Source organism: Sinocyclocheilus grahami, unplaced genomic scaffold (assembly GCF_001515645.1).
Source record: "Sinocyclocheilus grahami isolate Dianchi unplaced genomic scaffold, SAMN03320097.WGS_v1.1 scaffold603.1, whole genome shotgun sequence".
Lineage (NCBI taxonomy): Eukaryota > Metazoa > Chordata > Actinopteri > Cypriniformes > Cyprinidae > Sinocyclocheilus > Sinocyclocheilus grahami.
The window spans coordinates 72831-90289 of NW_015505782.1; the positions used below are offsets into that span (position 1 = coordinate 72831).

The 17459-nt window shown below is 34.7% G+C and overlaps 1 protein-coding gene across 7 annotated transcripts in view; it reads right to left on the minus strand.

Moving 5' to 3' along the window:
• LOC107557456 (focal adhesion kinase 1-like) overlaps positions 1 to 17459 on the minus strand; it is a 69357-nt gene that overhangs the window by 16543 nt on the left and 35355 nt on the right. For all 7 annotated transcript variants that reach the window (XM_016240878.1, XM_016240877.1, XM_016240876.1 and 4 more), the window contains 6 exons: positions 13819 to 13908; positions 11771 to 11975; positions 7645 to 7756; positions 6998 to 7072; positions 3826 to 3936; positions 3578 to 3685 (listed from right to left, as the gene is read on the minus strand). In XM_016240878.1, coding sequence (XP_016096364.1) covers positions 3578 to 3685; positions 3826 to 3936; positions 6998 to 7072; positions 7645 to 7756; positions 11771 to 11975; positions 13819 to 13908 — 701 coding nt within the window. The remainder of the gene's footprint in view (positions 1 to 3577; positions 3686 to 3825; positions 3937 to 6997; positions 7073 to 7644; positions 7757 to 11770; positions 11976 to 13818; positions 13909 to 17459) is intronic.

Below are 17459 nucleotides of genomic sequence, written 5' to 3' on the forward strand. Positions count from 1 at the left end.
ATGCATACATGCATACCAATATAAATATTAATTGTTTATTATTAGTAGTATATGTCTGTAATATATTATATAAATATTTAGACCTTTTTTTCTAAATGTTATATTTAAATATTGAATGTTTTAAAGTGTAAAACTATTATTTATTTTTACTCTTTAATATTTATTTTTTACTTTTTAAGATTACATTAATTTGCATGACTTCCAGGCTTGTAAATCAACATTTTAAAATTCCCTAATAGATCCACTTTCTGATCTGACCAATCTCAAGGCTTCACAAACCACACAGGAGGAGCAACAAACTTCACAACTCATCAAAACAAACCAAACAAATAATGCAGCGAGTTCTTGCTCAACAACACATCTACAAAAGCTCAACAACATCCTCCCGCACTGTGCAAGTCTAGTTACCGTCTTCCCGAAACAGAACTTGAAGAGATGCATCCCGTGTGCGGAGCGTCCGAGGGCGAGGAAAGAGCGAGTTGTGTGCGTTTCCATGAGAGCTGTGATTCTTGAGGACACTCAGAAGAGCCTGACTGCACAAACTCTCAGCAGCAGATTCCTGCTCTCTCTCTCTCTCTCTCTCTGTGAATGGTTTTCCTCTCTCAGACTCCCTCACACGTCTTTTCCTCTCGGTCTGTCCTCTCTCTCTCACATCCCACGCTTTCCTTTCCTCCCACTGGTTTTACACAAACAGAAGAAGCCGCTGAGCTCGCATCTCACTCACACAACACATACTGCTTGAAAATAATAATACGCAGTATGCAAATGCTTATGCATGGAAAACCCAGACGAATGTCTGAATTTGCCAAGGATACAACTGCATGGAATACTGCATCCCACAATGCATTGCGCTCGATTTGACTTTCCATTCCCAGTGCAGTGAATGAAGCGCAAGTGATATCGGTCACATTTTTTGCTTCTTGCGTCTTACTTTCTGTTATTAAATTAGACTGCAAGACATTTTTATGCAAAACTTGATTTTAAAAAACGCAAAAGCACTAGATTTGATTTTGCCAGATTTTTTTGTTTATTACTCTAAAGCTGCTTTGAAACAATTTGTACTGTAAAAATCAAGGTTATTATAGTTAACTAAAACCATTTAAAGAAGTATTTTCATTACTTGAAATATAATAAATGTTAACGGAAATAAAAAATATATTAAAAAAAACTATTAATACAAACACTAAAAAGCTAGTTGCCAAGGCAACATTTCTAATTTTCATTTATTTTAACTTAATGTACTAAACTACAATTAAAAAAATAATTTAAAAATATACAGCAAAATTTTTAATAATAATACACTATATATATAAAAAACAAATTAAAATAAATAATTAAAAAAAAAAAAAAAATTACAAAAACTTTAACTAAAATTACAATTAAAATTTGAAATATAAAAACTACTTAGAATGTTGATTAAAAAGTATACTATGTAAATGACACTGGTAAAAAGTGCCTTTATTACTGGACTACCAAAAATAGGAAATGGCATGATACATAAACCGTTTATTAATTAAACATCTAAGTAAAAATAATTATATTTTGATGTGTACCGTTAATGTGATACGGAATTAATCATGAGATTCCAGTCATACTACCATTTTAATTAGTGCTGTCAAACGATTAATCCCGATTAATCGCATCCAAAATAAAAGTTTTTATTTACATAATATATGAGTGTGTACTGTGTATATTTATTATGCATATATAAATACAATCACATGCATGTATATATTTAAGAAAAATATGTTATGTTTATATATTAAATATATTTATATATATTATCAAATATGATAATATAAAAATATAAATGTATATACATGTAAATATTTTCCAAATATATACTGAATGTGTGTGTATTTATATATACATAACAAATACACATAAATATATTATGTGAACAAAAAACAAAAACTTATCGGCCAATGCCGATATTTGAAAAATGCCAAATATCGGCCGATATATCGGCCTTGGCGATATATCGGTCGACCACTAATTGCGATTAATCGTTTGACAGCACTAATTTTAAATAAGGTCAGTTAGTATACAGTAAATGCTGTGCAGTATGCAGTGCACTAGTGTTCACTCCAGACACTCTGATTCTTTCCTTTTGAGACAAGTATTTATTTGTTCTTAATCAGAGAATGACACAGACGGAGCAGATGCCAGTGTTCAGACGAGAGCTTTACGGCTCTCAGAACGGCACCAAACACACGGGTTTCCACCGATTCCCACAAACCCACTGCCAAACCAAACGATCGCTAATGACACGCGTCCTCAGCGGCCGCCCGACTTTCCACCGGACGCAGAGCGATATTACAGCCAAACCTCTCCTCACAACAGTCCTCAAACCCACAGCTTCAGCCTGCGGGGAACATCACTAGCGTGTCAAATCTGTAAGTGTCAATTAAACACCTCTCTCTCGGCACACAGGAAACTCTTCTCATTCCCACTGAACTGAAAATGTGACGCCTAAAATATCATCTGGAAACAGACAGCTTGAGAAACACAGGAGCAGCGTCTGGTTTCTGGTTACAGGTGCTCACAGATTTACAGCTTTGTTTTCAGGACTGAATTTGGGAGATCAGGACATCTTCACTCTGTTCCATCTCTTCCTCCGAGTAACAACAACAACAGCTGCAAACGACCAACAAGCCAAAGCCAAAGAACGTGTAGGAAGTGAGAGAGAAGAGCTGATCCTCTAGGAGTCATTTCATGAAAAATTAAATAGTAATTTTTACATTTTTAAATGCATTTATTTGTATTATTATTAATAATTAGTATATACTATAAGATTATTGTATTATTTATTTTATAAAATTATAAGTTAAATATTATTATTATTATTATTATAAACTACATAATTCCAAATGATGTAATATTTAAAAAATATATTTTTTAAATATATAATATGAATGATTTTTTTATTTATTTAAAATGTTACTTCTTTCTTTCACTCTAGAAATGTCCATGACTTTTTAAGATTATATGAATTTAATCTCCAATTGAATCTTTAATGCAGGCTTGAAAATCACTTTTCCATGTTTTCACATATAATATTACTGCTACTACTAACAATAATACCAATAAAAACATTTTAACCTTTTAATAATAACTTTTCAATATTTGTATATCTGTTATATTTTCTAAATATTTAAAAATCTTTTTTACATTTTTAAATATTATAATTAAATAACATTTGTATTATTATTTATTTATTTATTTAATACTTTATTTCTTATTTTTACTCTAGAGACTTGCATGATTCTAAGTAAATTAATCAGACTGGCTATTCCAGGCTTTAAAATCACAGTTAACATATAATAATAATAATAATAATAATGTAATATTTTGTATATCTGTAAATATTTACAATTATTTTTAAATATTTAAATATTATATAAATATTAAATGCTTTTTTTAAACATTTGGTTTTATTTTCACACTTTTTAGATTAAATTATTTGCTTGCTTCCATTCTGAGTTTAAATTCAACAAATATTTGGAACTCAAATTTGATTTTGCAAGCTCTACTCAGTGTGGTGTAAGAGGGAGACAGAGAGAAGTTGTGTCAGTACCAGGAAGCTCTCCTCCTGCTCCAGCCATCTCTGGTCCTCCTCCATCTGCTGCTGCTGCTTGATGAGCGTCTCCTCCATCCCCTGACTCCGCCCCAGAGCGCCCCCATCCTGACACACACACACACACACACACGCACGCACGCACAAATGCACGCATGCACACACGCACACACACACATACACCAGCATGAGTTAGAACCCTAACCCTAAGCGCTCACTCACACAGAGTGTCCCGTCTCCTCACTCACCTCCATGTTTGGAGACCACACAGGAACCTCGTGTCTGTGATGGTTCCATGCTTCATGCGGGTCGAGGACAGACGCCTGCGGCGGGAATCCTGCACCGGGATATCCAGACCCCTTCACAAAGGACAAGACATTTCATTTACATTTATCAATTTAGCACATGCTCTTATCCAAAGTGCCCCAGTAAAATCTGTAAGCAAGTAAATAAATAAATAAATAAGTTACATTTTTTAAAATTCAATAAACCATACTGTAGCGATCAGTATTATTTATATACTATTTTTAAATACTGTTTTTCTAAATGTTTTTATATTTTCAGTTTGCATTTTAAATTACATTTTTGGTAATTTTGTTATGCACCTTGTTTTTATTAGCTTTTATTTTTTTTATTTTAGTTTTATTTTTTTTTTAAATATTTTCAGTTAGTAATTTTAGTACTTTTAGAACCTAAACTTATTTCAATTTTTAATATAATATTTGTATTTTATTATATTTCATCTGATTATCTTTTATTTTTATATTTTCATTTGAAATTTTAGTAATTTTATTATGCACTTGGGTCATTTTTGTTAGTTTTTGTTATGTGCTTTTGCCATATTTTTTCATATATTTTAATTTTGTTTTAATTTCTTTTAATTTATAAAAAATAATTTTAATATTGCGTACAACAAACTTATGTCAGTTAGTTTTTCATCTAATACTCGTATTTTATTTGAGCTTTTTTTTCCATTTACAATTTCTATGTACATTAAACAGATTTAGTTTTATTATTAAATATTAATATTAAATACCTTTCAATACTGTACCATTGTATTTTAATTCCTTTCATGCTCACAAATGTTGCATTATGTAACTAATATGTGTTGTGAAAGCGGTTCAGTTGATTATTAAGACCCCTCTCGCTTCCTCTCGTAATGACTAATAAACACCCCGATACAAAAATAACAGGCACTTTGAGCACAAAAGCCTTTTAAGGCATGAAGACAGAGCAGCGATGTGTGTGTGTTTGAGCTGAAGGAATGTATCTGGACTCAGAGACGCTCAGCGAGACACTGAGAGATAACTCCGACTCAGAGCTGAATAATCAGTCTGCATTCACTGAACACTGAAGTACAGTTTGGCAGATGTTAGCTGAGTTTTATGTGGTATTTGGAGACTTTCTGGGTGTATGTTGTGTGATGAAGAAGAAAGTGTAACTGCACAACTCAGACTCTTTAGTTTATTTAGTTACTGAAGCAGCGTTTTACCCATCAGTCTTTCTCAATGTACAATCGCCAGCAGGTTTATGAAGAACAGGACTACTCACTTTGTAATGTTTTTAGTGCCAGAAAAACGGATAGATATCTGCTTTCTATGGCTGTGAAATAATCAGCATGTTATCAGCTAAGGACAAAAAAGAAAAAAATCACATTCCCCGTTCATTTCTACAACAACAATAATAATAATAATAATAATTATTATTATTACTACTACTAATACAATATATTTCCGATTTATTATTTTAATAAATTATTTATATTATAAAATAAAAATAAATTAATAATGCTATTGCAATATTGTAAATAACAAAACAAGTATTCACTATACTTTATACTATGTTTATACTAACCGTATAAAATAAAATAAAATATATCTATTTTTAATTATTCAATTATAAAAATTAAACCAATCAATTAAGAAATATATTACTATTGCAATAATACTATCGTACTGTAAAATAACAAAACAAGTATTCATTAACATAATAATAATGATGGTAATAATATTATTATTATTATTATTATTTATAAACCGTATAAAATAATTTTATTAATTATTATTTCAATAAAAAATAAAGCAATATTGCTATTGCAATAATACTATAATACTGTAAAATAACAAAAGTATTCACTAATATAATAATAATGATAATAATTATTATTATTGTTATTTATTAAAAATAATATTTCTATTTTATTATTATTCAAATTATAAAAATTAAACCAATCAATAAAGAAATATATTACTATTGCAATAATACTATCGTACTGTAAAATAACAAAACAAGTATTCATTAATATAATAATGATGGAAATATTATTATTATAATTATTATTTATAAACCGTATAAAATTAATATAATTAATTATAATTATTAAATTATATTATAATTATTAAATATAAAATATAACTAATTATTAAATATAAAATATATATAATTATTAAATTATACTAATTAAACCAATCAATAAAGAAATATATTACTATTGCAATAATACTAACGTACTGTAAAATAAAAAAAGTTGACACTAATATAATAATAATACATTTTACAGTAAACAGTAAAATTACAATACTAATATGTGCGACTCCTTAATTTCTTTGCTTTCAAATATTAAAACTATAGAGAAAGTGTAATACAGAGTGGAAAACTGCTGGGAGATCTTACATTTTCTCTTTTGTTGACAACAGATTTATAAACAATTCTAATTACAAATTTAAAACATGGTTGCATTGTCAAATTCAGAATTCTAGTGGGTCGTACATCAGGTCAGAAAATACAGAAATCTGCACAAATACGGAACGTTCACATTATATTGCATTAATATACATTAATCTGTCCTTCGGATGAGACGTTAAACCGAGGTCATGCCTCTCTGTGGTCATTAAAAATCCCATGGCACTTCTCGTAAAGAGTAGAGGTGTAACCTCGGTGTCCTGGCCAAATTGCCCCCCTGGCCTTTGTCAATTATAGCCTCCTAATAATCCCCAACCACTTGATTGGCTCTATGAGCTCCTCTCCACCTGTAGCTGGTGTGTGGTGAGCGCACTGGCGCTGTTGTCCTGTGGCTGCCGTCGCATCTTCCAAGTGGATGCTGCACACTGGTGGTGGTTGAGGAGAGACCCCCCCACATGATTGTAAAGCGCTTTGGGTGTACAACAATACACAATAAAGCGCTATATAAATGCATCATTCATATACATTATATATGCATTATACATTCAGAAAAGCTGAAGGCTGAGATGTTGGCTTCAATAAATAAATTAATATGCCTACAAATATGAGTTGTGCAGTTGTACTTTCTTTTTTGATGCATAAACTTGCATCTCAGCATTTCGGCGTGCATTTATATTTTCATGCATTATTTGTTGTGTGTTTGCATGAAGATGCTGATGTGTGTGTAAGTCATGCTACCTGGTAGTGATTGTGCGGAGGACTAGGGAAATAACCGTCACTGGATCGAGGACTCGGGTAACCAGGTCTGCTGGGCTGTGAGATCAAAACACACTCAGCACTTAAACCAGTAAAGACATGCACTCATCAGGGTCAGAGCTCTTTCCAAACAGATCGTCTAACACAGAAAACTCGTCACATGAATGAGTAACTGAGTGTGCAGATGCGGATGGAGATCGGACCTTCGGAGGAGCCTCGTCTGAATTCCCAGTGTCCCAGGACACGGTGACCTGTCTCCTCATCTCCATACGGAAACGCTCCTCCTGCTGGGCCTTCTCCTCGTCCAGGATAGTGCTGCAGAAACAGACAGCAAAGACCTCCAGGGAAGATGTTTTTATAGAGCATTTGACAAGTGAATGTTTGGCCCGTTTCAAATCACTTCCTGACAAAGACAGGAACATTTTTGCGGCTAGTACAGAAAATTATTTCATCACGCCATTGGAAATGCAAGTCTGTCCCCCACAAAATAACTACACGAGTTGCATTTTCTGACAGCCTTCATTTATATTTAACTGCACACAGAATTAGTAAAAACTACATCGTAATGCCTACATTTACAATGTTAACATTAATTTAATAAATGGTGCAGATGCGGATGGAGATCGGACCTTCGGAGGAGCCTCGTCTGAATTCCCAGTGTCCCAGGACACGGTGACCTGTCTCCTCATCTCCATACGGAAACGCTCCTCCTGCTGGGCCTTCTCCTCGTCCAGGATAGTGCTGCAGAAACAGACAGCAAAGACCTCCAGGGAAGATGTTTTTATAGAGCATTTGACAAGTGAATGTTTGGCCCGTTTCAAATCACTTCCTGACAAAGACAGGAACATTTTTGCGGCTAGTACAGAAAATTAACTCCAACAACACGCCATTGTATTTCATCACGCCATTGGAAATGCAAGTCTGTTCCCCACAAAATAACTACACGAGTTGCATTTTCTGACAGCCTTCATTTATATTTAACTGCACACAGAATTAGTAAAAACTACATCGTAATGCCTACATTTACAATGTTAACATTAATTTAATAAATGCATCCCTGCATCTTGAAAATCAAAAACGGCTGATTTGCAAAACTACATCGTAATGCCTACATTTACAATGTTAACATTAATTTAATAAATGCATCCCTGCATCTTGAAAATCAAAAACGGCTGATTTGCAAAAAAAAAAAAAAAAAGGCTTAAAATGACTTAATTTACTGATGAGTTAAAAAATATTTGTGACCCTGGAGCACAAAAGCAGTCTTAAGTCGCTGGGGGATATTTGTAGCAATAGCCAAAAATACATTGTATGGGTCAAAGTTATTGATTTTTCTTTTATGCCAAAAATCATTAGGATATTAAGTAAAGATCATGTTCCATGAAGACATTCTGTAAATTTCCTACTGTAAATATATCAAAACTTAATTTTTGATTAGTAATATTAGTAAAGTATTAGACAACTTTAAAGATGATTTTCTCAATATTTAGATTTTTTTGCACCCTCAGATTCCAGATTTTCAAATAGTTGTATCTCAGTCAAATATTATCCTGTCATAACAAACCATACATTCAATGGAAAGCTTATTTATTCAGCTTTCACATCATGTATACATCTCCATTTTAAAAAATGTACCCTTATGACTGGTTTTGTGGTCCAGGGTCACATATATAAAAAACATTTCAACAAATACAGTTTTCTTTTTCACAAAACAAGATTTTTCAAATGATATAAACGTATCCGCTTTAATGCACTTATCAAAACAAAAGAAGTCACATGCCGAAAGTTTTGTTTTAAAGACAAAAAGAAGTATTCAAAATATATAATTTAATTTACAAACCGCAAAAGAAGTGGTAAAAAATTTGCAATTGCTTTATTTAACGACAAAGTTTATGAATTAATACTCTTTTTTTTCACAAAATCTGTATTCAGTGATAATTAAGTTTATGTGATTAAGTGATAATACAAGACATCTGCACCTATCAAATGATTTTGTGTGAAAGTGTGACAATGCTATAGCAAAAAAGCCACTATTTTTGGAATTAGCAGCACAAAACTAGTAGAATTTCGCTCAGCAAGTGTGATGCAGGACAGTGAATGCTAAATGGTGTACTTGAGCTGTGACACAGAAAGCTAAGCAGAGACCTCTAGTGTCAGCACCAGAGAACAACAAAAGCATCCTGATTTCCTTAGAAAGTTCCATTGAAATGACTCAGAAACGAGGAGAAGCATCAGTAACACACTGACCTGAGCTGCGTCTGCAGTTCGGTGAAGCGCGGCCGTTTGCTGGGGTCGTACGTCCAGCATTTGGTCATCAGGCTGTAGAGGGTCGGAGGGCAGTTCTGGGGCATCGCTAACCTCTCGCCGTTCTCTATCCGCCCGATCACGTCGTTATTCTTCACGCCCTGGAAGGGCTTGATGCCGAACATGAGGATTTCCCACATACACACACCTGAGAGGAGACAGACCCGGATCAGAAATCTGCCTCAGTCATCACAAATGAACAAAAAGAAAGAATACAACACAACAATTATTACAGAACAATATATTTAAAAAAATGGTAGGTCATATTACATTTAAGGGGAGAGACACTGCAGGCAAAAACACTTTTTTCATGCACCTGTCAATTTTTTGATTTTGGGCTTTTTGGCTTTTCATAAAGTGTTTTTTCAGACTAGTGGAAAGAAAACATCCAAAATACATGTGTCAATAGATTTCAATTACAATACATATTTTTAAAGGCCGTTTTCTCGAAATGAGAAAATGTTTTTCTCCAACACTGCGCCATAAATCTCCACTTACACACACACACCAAACTTTACATTCTTATTCCTGTCTATATCCTGAAGGTTTTTGAAAATAGATTGTTTTCTGGCTGTTCAAAGAATTTTCTGAATTATGGAGTGACAAAAAGAGATACCCAGAATTCCCTCTGTAATAACATTTGACTCAAATATGTAAACAAAAAATTAAACAAGAATTTTTGAAACTAACTTCATCCAGTGTTCAGATTTTTGTACTGAAAATGTAAGCAAATTAGCGCATATTTCATTAAATAATGCTTCATTTGCATATTTAAACATAACATTTTAGAAAACTTGTAATATAATTTTTTTTTTGCAATTATCAATATAATCAATCAACTGGATAAGTAAGGTGAGGACTATTAGTTAATTTCTTTACCCTATTCACCTGCAGTGTCTCGCCTTAAAATACTGTATATTTAGGTCCATAGAAATATATATATATATTGCACACAAATTTGCAATATTTTGGTCAACATTGCTTAAGTCTGAGGAAGGTCGCTTGACCAAATCATTGAGAATTTTTTTAATTTGATTTCATTCATTTATTTTAGTGATCATGCAAGCTAAAGTTCTGTGCAGGATTAATATAATAATAATAAAAAAACACGAACTTCTGCGGAGAGTAATGTTCGCGCCGGCTGTTGTAACTGATCAGCGCCGCGCTGTCAGTTCGGTGGTGCTAGTAAACACGTCCTCTCTGCGCTGTCGAGTCGGTCGCATTGAGCCGCGCTGATGACAGGTCAGATCGGCGCCAATACTTACCGCACTGTTTCGTCCCACTTTTGGGTTGTTTGGCTTCCCATAGTGAACTCTGTTTTTTTCCGGTTCATGACAGTTAGGGTAGGTCTAAAAACTCCCATCTCATTTTCTCCTCCAACTTCAAAATCATCCTACATCGGTGTTTTACCTTTTTTTGTAAAGGGCGTTTGAACTTCTTTGCACGTTCACTTTGTAAACACTGGGTACTTCTGCAGCGATGTAGAACGATTTGGAAGTTGGAGGAGAAAATGAGATGGGAGTTTTTAGACCTACCCTAAGTGCACAGAGTACGCATGCGCATCGCAGAGCTAGACAAGACGAGCATTTGTGGTTAAAAGTGTATAAATTGTAATTTTGTTTTAGAAAATAACCGATTGTTTCGCTAGATAAGACCCTTATTCTTCGGCTGGGATCGTTTAGAGCCATTTGAAGCTGCATTTAAACTGCATTTTGGAAGTTCAAACTCAGGGACACCATAGAAGTCCATTATATGGAGAGAAATCCTGAAATGTTTTCCTCAAAAAACATAATTTCTTTACGACTGAAGAAAGAAAGACATGAACATTAAAAAATGTACCCTTATGACTGGTTTTGTGGTCCAGGGTCACATATATAAAAAACATTTCAACAAATACAGTTTTCTTTTTCACAAAACAAGATTTTTCAAATGATATAAACGTATCCGCTTTAATGCACTTATCAAAACAAAAGAAGTCACATGCCGAAAGTTTTGTTTTAAAGACAAAAAGAAGTATTCAAAATATATAATTTAATTTACAAACCGCAAAAGAAGTGGTAAAAAATTTGCAATTGCTTTATTTAACGACAAAGTTTATGAATTAATACTCTTTTTTTTCACAAAATCTGTATTCAGTGATAATTAAGTTTATGTGATTAAGTGATAATACAAGACATCTGCACCTATCAAATGATTTTGTGTGAAAGTGTGACAATGCTATAGCAAAAAAGCCACTATTTTTGGAATTAGCAGCACAAAACTAGTAGAATTTCGCTCAGCAAGTGTGATGCAGGACAGTGAATGCTAAATGGTGTACTTGAGCTGTGACACAGAAAGCTAAGCAGAGACCTCTAGTGTCAGCACCAGAGAACAACAAAAGCATCCTGATTTCCTTAGAAAGTTCCATTGAAATGACTCAGAAACGAGGAGAAGCATCAGTAACACACTGACCTGAGCTGCGTCTGCAGTTCGGTGAAGCGCGGCCGTTTGCTGGGGTCGTACGTCCAGCATTTGGTCATCAGGCTGTAGAGGGTCGGAGGGCAGTTCTGGGGCATCGCTAACCTCTCGCCGTTCTCTATCCGCCCGATCACGTCGTTATTCTTCACGCCCTGGAAGGGCTTGATGCCGAACATGAGGATTTCCCACATACACACACCTGAGAGGAGACAGACCCGGATCAGAAATCTGCCTCAGTCATCACAAATGAACAAAAAGAAAGAATACAACACAACAATTATTACAGAACAATATATTTAAAAAAATGGTAGGTCATATTACATTTAAGGGGAGAGACACTGCAGGCAAAAACACTTTTTTCATGCACCTGTCAATTTTTTGATTTTGGGCTTTTTGGCTTTTCATAAAGTGTTTTTTCAGACTAGTGGAAAGAAAACATCCAAAATACATGTGTCAATAGATTTCAATTTCAATACATATTTTTAAAGGCCGTTTTCTCGAAATGAGAAAATGTTTTTCTCCAACACTGCGCCATAAATCTCCACTTACACACACACACCAAACTTTACATTCTTATTCCTGTCTATATCCTGAAGGTTTTTGAAAATAGATTGTTTTCTGGCTGTTCAAAGAATTTTCTGAATTATGGAGTGACAAAAAGAGATACCCAGAATTCCCTCTGTAATAACATTTGACTCAAATATGTAAACAAAAAATTAAACAAGAATTTTTGAAACTAACTTCATCCAGTGTTCAGATTTTTGTACTGAAAATGTAAGCAAATTAGCGCATATTTCATTAAATAATGCTTCATTTGCATATTTAAACATAACATTTTAGAAAACTTGTAATATAATTTTTTTTTTGCAATTATCAATATAATCAATCAACTGGATAAGTAAGGATTAGTTAATTAGTTAATTTCTTTACCCTATTCACCTGCAGTGTCTCGCCTTAAAATACTGTATATTTAGGTCCATAGAAATATATTGCAATATTGCACACAAATTTGCAATATTTTGGTCAACATTGCTTAAGTCTGAGGAAGGTCGCTTGACCAAATCATTGAGAATTTTTTTAATTTGATTTCATTCATTTATTTTAGTGATCATGCAAGCTAAAGTTCTGTGCAGGATTAATATAATAATAATAAAAAAACACGAACTTCTGCGGAGAGTAATGTTCGCGCCGGCTGTTGTAACTGATCAGCGCCGCGCTGTCAGTTCGGTGGTGCTAGTAAACACGTCCTCTCTGCGCTGTCGAGTCGGTCGCATTGAGCCGCGCTGATGACAGGTCAGATCGGCGCCAATACTTACCGCACTGTTTCGTCCCACTTTTGGGTTGTTTGGCTTCCCATAGTGAACTCTGTTTTTTTCCGGTTCATGACAGTTAGGGTAGGTCTAAAAACTCCCATCTCATTTTCTCCTCCAACTTCAAAATCATCCTACATCGGTGTTTTACCTTTTTTTGTAAAGGGCGTTTGAACTTCTTTGCACGTTCACTTTGTAAACACTGGGTACTTCTGCAGCGATGTAGAACGATTTGGAAGTTGGAGGAGAAAATGAGATGGGAGTTTTTAGACCTACCCTAAGTGCACAGAGTACGCATGCGCATCGCAGAGCTAGACAAGACGAGCATTTGTGGTTAAAAGTGTATAAATTGTAATTTTGTTTTAGAAAATAACCGATTGTTTCGCTAGATAAGACCCTTATTCTTCGGCTGGGATCGTTTAGAGCCATTTGAAGCTGCATTTAAACTGCATTTTGGAAGTTCAAACTCAGGGACACCATAGAAGTCCATTATATGGAGAGAAATCCTGAAATGTTTTCCTCAAAAAACATAATTTCTTTACGACTGAAGAAAGAAAGACATGAACATCTTGGATGACAAGCGGGTGAGTACATTATCTGTCAATTTTTGTTCTGGAAGTGAACTAATCCTTTAAGGGAGCATGTTGATGGTGTTCAGGAAAAATCAAACTGTTAGAATGCAGTACCATGAAATATTCATCTTCCAATTTCTAAAAAACGTTAAGCACTCACCGAACATCCAGACGTCGCTGGCCGAAGTAAACCGACGGAAGTTTATGGATTCAGGAGCCATCCATTTGATTGGCAGTTTCCCTTTAGAAGCTGGAAAACACACACTACTGTTCACACACTATAAACACTCAAACATGCCTTCACTATCCACCAGAGGCTGCTATATCCTTACTATGGTAACATTTCTGAGGGAGAACTGTTTGCATGTATCAGAACTTTTTCCAGAAGCTTTAATCCTTTTTCAGCCTCTAAAATGCACAGCAACTACAGGAAGTGTTTTAATGAAAACTTACATGACTTCCTGTGGACATACACAAGTAAATCACGTTGTATTGTGTTTAAAGGGGTCCTATTATGCTTTTTCACTTTTTCAACTTTAGTTAGTCTGTAATGTTGCTGTTTGAGCATAAAAAAGATCTGCAAAGTTACAAAGCTCAAAGTCCAATTCAAAAGGAGATATTTTATTTAACAGAAATCACTTTTCAAAAACTACAACGAACGACTCGTTTGGACTACAACGCAATTTTCCGGGATTTGTGATATCACAAATATTGACGAATGAGACGTGACCTGGTTGAGCTGCACTAGAGAAGGCAACGAGTGTTATCACTAGGCCTGTCACGATAACAGCTTTTTGTTGTGCGATATATTGCCCCAGAAATAATTGCGATAAGCGATATTATTGGCATTATAAAGACCATTTTATGCCACTGAATATATAATAATAATGTAACAGCATAATAATGCAAGAAGGCCCACACACTTTCAAATGACAACAAACTTTACCTTTTTAAGAATATTTAGATCATGGAAATTAAGTATCAAAATATTAGATACCTTAAAAAGCCACCAAAGACAGATTCACAAATAACCTGCCTGATTTATCTCAACTGCTCTGTGTACCCATAACTACACATGAACTAGACAAAATGACTAATGACATGGGCACTATCTTCTCTAATACATTAGAAGCTGTTGCCCCCATCAAATTGAAAAAGGTTAGAGAAAAACGTACTGCGCCATGGTACAACAGTAATACCCATTCTCTCAAGAAAAAAACTCGTAGTCTTGAGCACAAATAGAGAAAAACTAACTTGGAAGTTTTTAGAATTGCGTGGAAAAACAGTATGTCCAGCTATAGACAGGCTCTAAAAGCTGCCAGGGCCGAGCATATCCACAAACTCATAGAAAATAACCAAAACAATCCTAGGTTTTTATTTAGCACAGTGGCTAGATTAACAAATAACCAGACGCCACCCGATCGAAATATTCCCGCACAGTTTAATAGTAATGACTTTATGAATTTCTTCACTGATAAAATAGATAACATCAGAAATACAATAACAAATGTAGATTCTACAGCGTATAATACTTCAGCTTCATTCATCGCACCAAAAGATAAACTGCAGTGCTTTACAACTATAGGACAAGAAGAGGTAAATAAACTTATCACTGCATCTAAACCAACAACATGCCTGTTAGATCCTGTACCCACTAAATTACTGAAAGAGTTGTTACCTGTAGCAGAAGAACCGCTTCTCAATATTATTAACTCGTCGTTGTCTTTAGGTCACGTCCCAAAAACATTCAAGCTGGCGGTCATTAAGCCTCTTATTAAGAAACCACAACTAGATCCTAGTGAACTGGCAAATTACAGACCCATCTCAAATCTTCCTTTTATGTCTAAAATTTTAGAAAAAGTTGTGTCTGCTCAATTGTGCTCCTTCCTGCAAAAAAATGATCTCTATGAAGAATTTCAGTCAGGTTTCAGGCCCCACCATAGCACAGAAACTGCACTTGTTAAAATTACAAATGACATACTTCTTGCGTCAGACCAAGGCTGCATCTCATTGCTAGTTTTACTTGATCTTAGTGCTGCATTCGATACTATAGATCATGACATACTCATAGATCGATTACAAAACTATACAGGTATCCAAGGGCAGGCTTTAAGATGGTTTAGATCCTACCTGTCCGATCGCTACCACATTGTTCATTTAAATGGGGAGTCATCTCAATTATCACCAGTAAAACATGGAGTGCCACAAGGATCTGTCCTAGGTCCTCTGCTATTTTCGATATACATGTTGCCACTTGGTAATATTATTAGGAAATACGGGATTAGTTTCCACTGTTATGCCGATGATACTCAACTATATATCTCAACAAGACCAGATGAAACTTCTAAATTATCTAAGCTAACGGAGTGTGTTAAAAATGTAAAAGAATGGATGACCAATAATTTTCTCCTACAAAGTTCACTAAAGGAGGTAGAGCTTTTTCGCATTTGGCTCCCAATCTCTGGAATAGCCTTCCTGATAATTTCAGACACTCAGACACACTCTCTTTGTTTAAAACTAGATCTCTTTGGCCAAGCATTCAAATAATGCATCTCATAATTTAGTTATATCTCTGTGAGGAGCACAGAGCGAGGAACGAGGAGATGTGGAGTAGACTTCAAACAAACAGACTTTAACATCAATGGAACCAGGAACACACACGTAGCGGGGCCGTGGTAACTAGGATTTACACAAGCTTCAGTCTGGATCCAGAACACCTGAGAAGAGATGATGCAACCCCTCAGAGGACCTCAGATGATGCCAACCCTGAAACAACATACAGAACTACCACATTTTGCTATAAGTTTGATTGCATCATATAATAATTGCTGTTAATAGTGTTCATCGTCTGTTTGATTACGTCTTTAATTGATTTTTCCGTACATTTCTGCCATATGTACATTAACTGACAGTCTCCACTGATAAGCTACCACTAAATATTGTAGAAACTTAATTTGCTGTAAAGTTGCTTTGCAATGATTTGTATTGTGAAAAGCGCTGTACAAATAAACTTGAATTGAAAAACTTGAATTAAAAAACCTGAATAAATGGTAAATAAATATTTTCTAACAAAAAGTGCAAAGTAACAAGTAGAAAAAAAGAAAAAGGCACAAAGAACTTGTATGGAGATTTTTTCATCTACAGATTTTTCCCTGACTTGAAATGAAGGGTGCACACTATTTCTGAAAAACACCATCACTACTTAGCAGTCAGATGTCCGTATGCACAAAGGCACAGATCCCTAAACAAGGCCCTATCTGCAGATTAAACTTTTTTGTAGAAGCATTTTTTAAATTTGAACTAGCACCTCATGACTACACCACGCTATGTACGAGAAGCTGCAAAAGACACAGGCGCAAGTGGAATGTACAAAATATGGTGACATTATTTTTTAAATAAATATAATGGGCGATATATTGCGTCACCAAAAATTATTGAGGTCATGTACATATATTGCGCGATAAGTCGATATATTGATTATTGCGACAGGCCTAGTTATCACTATATCGGAGACACACTAGCTTTCCCAAGGCAGACGAACTTAGAGTGGTTACAATCATCCGGGTTTAAATCGCGCTCAAATTGATTTGATTTTGACTCAATATTTACACTGAAGCTCGCAGGTGGCTATGGTAAGGGGAATGACATTTTCCGACCAGCCACAGAGTGCTGCCAATCACAACACACACTGGCCCAGCTAACCAATCACAGCACACACTGGCCCAGCTAACCAATCACAGCACACACTGGCCCAGCTAACCAATCACAGCACACACTGGCCCAGCTAACCAATCACAGCAC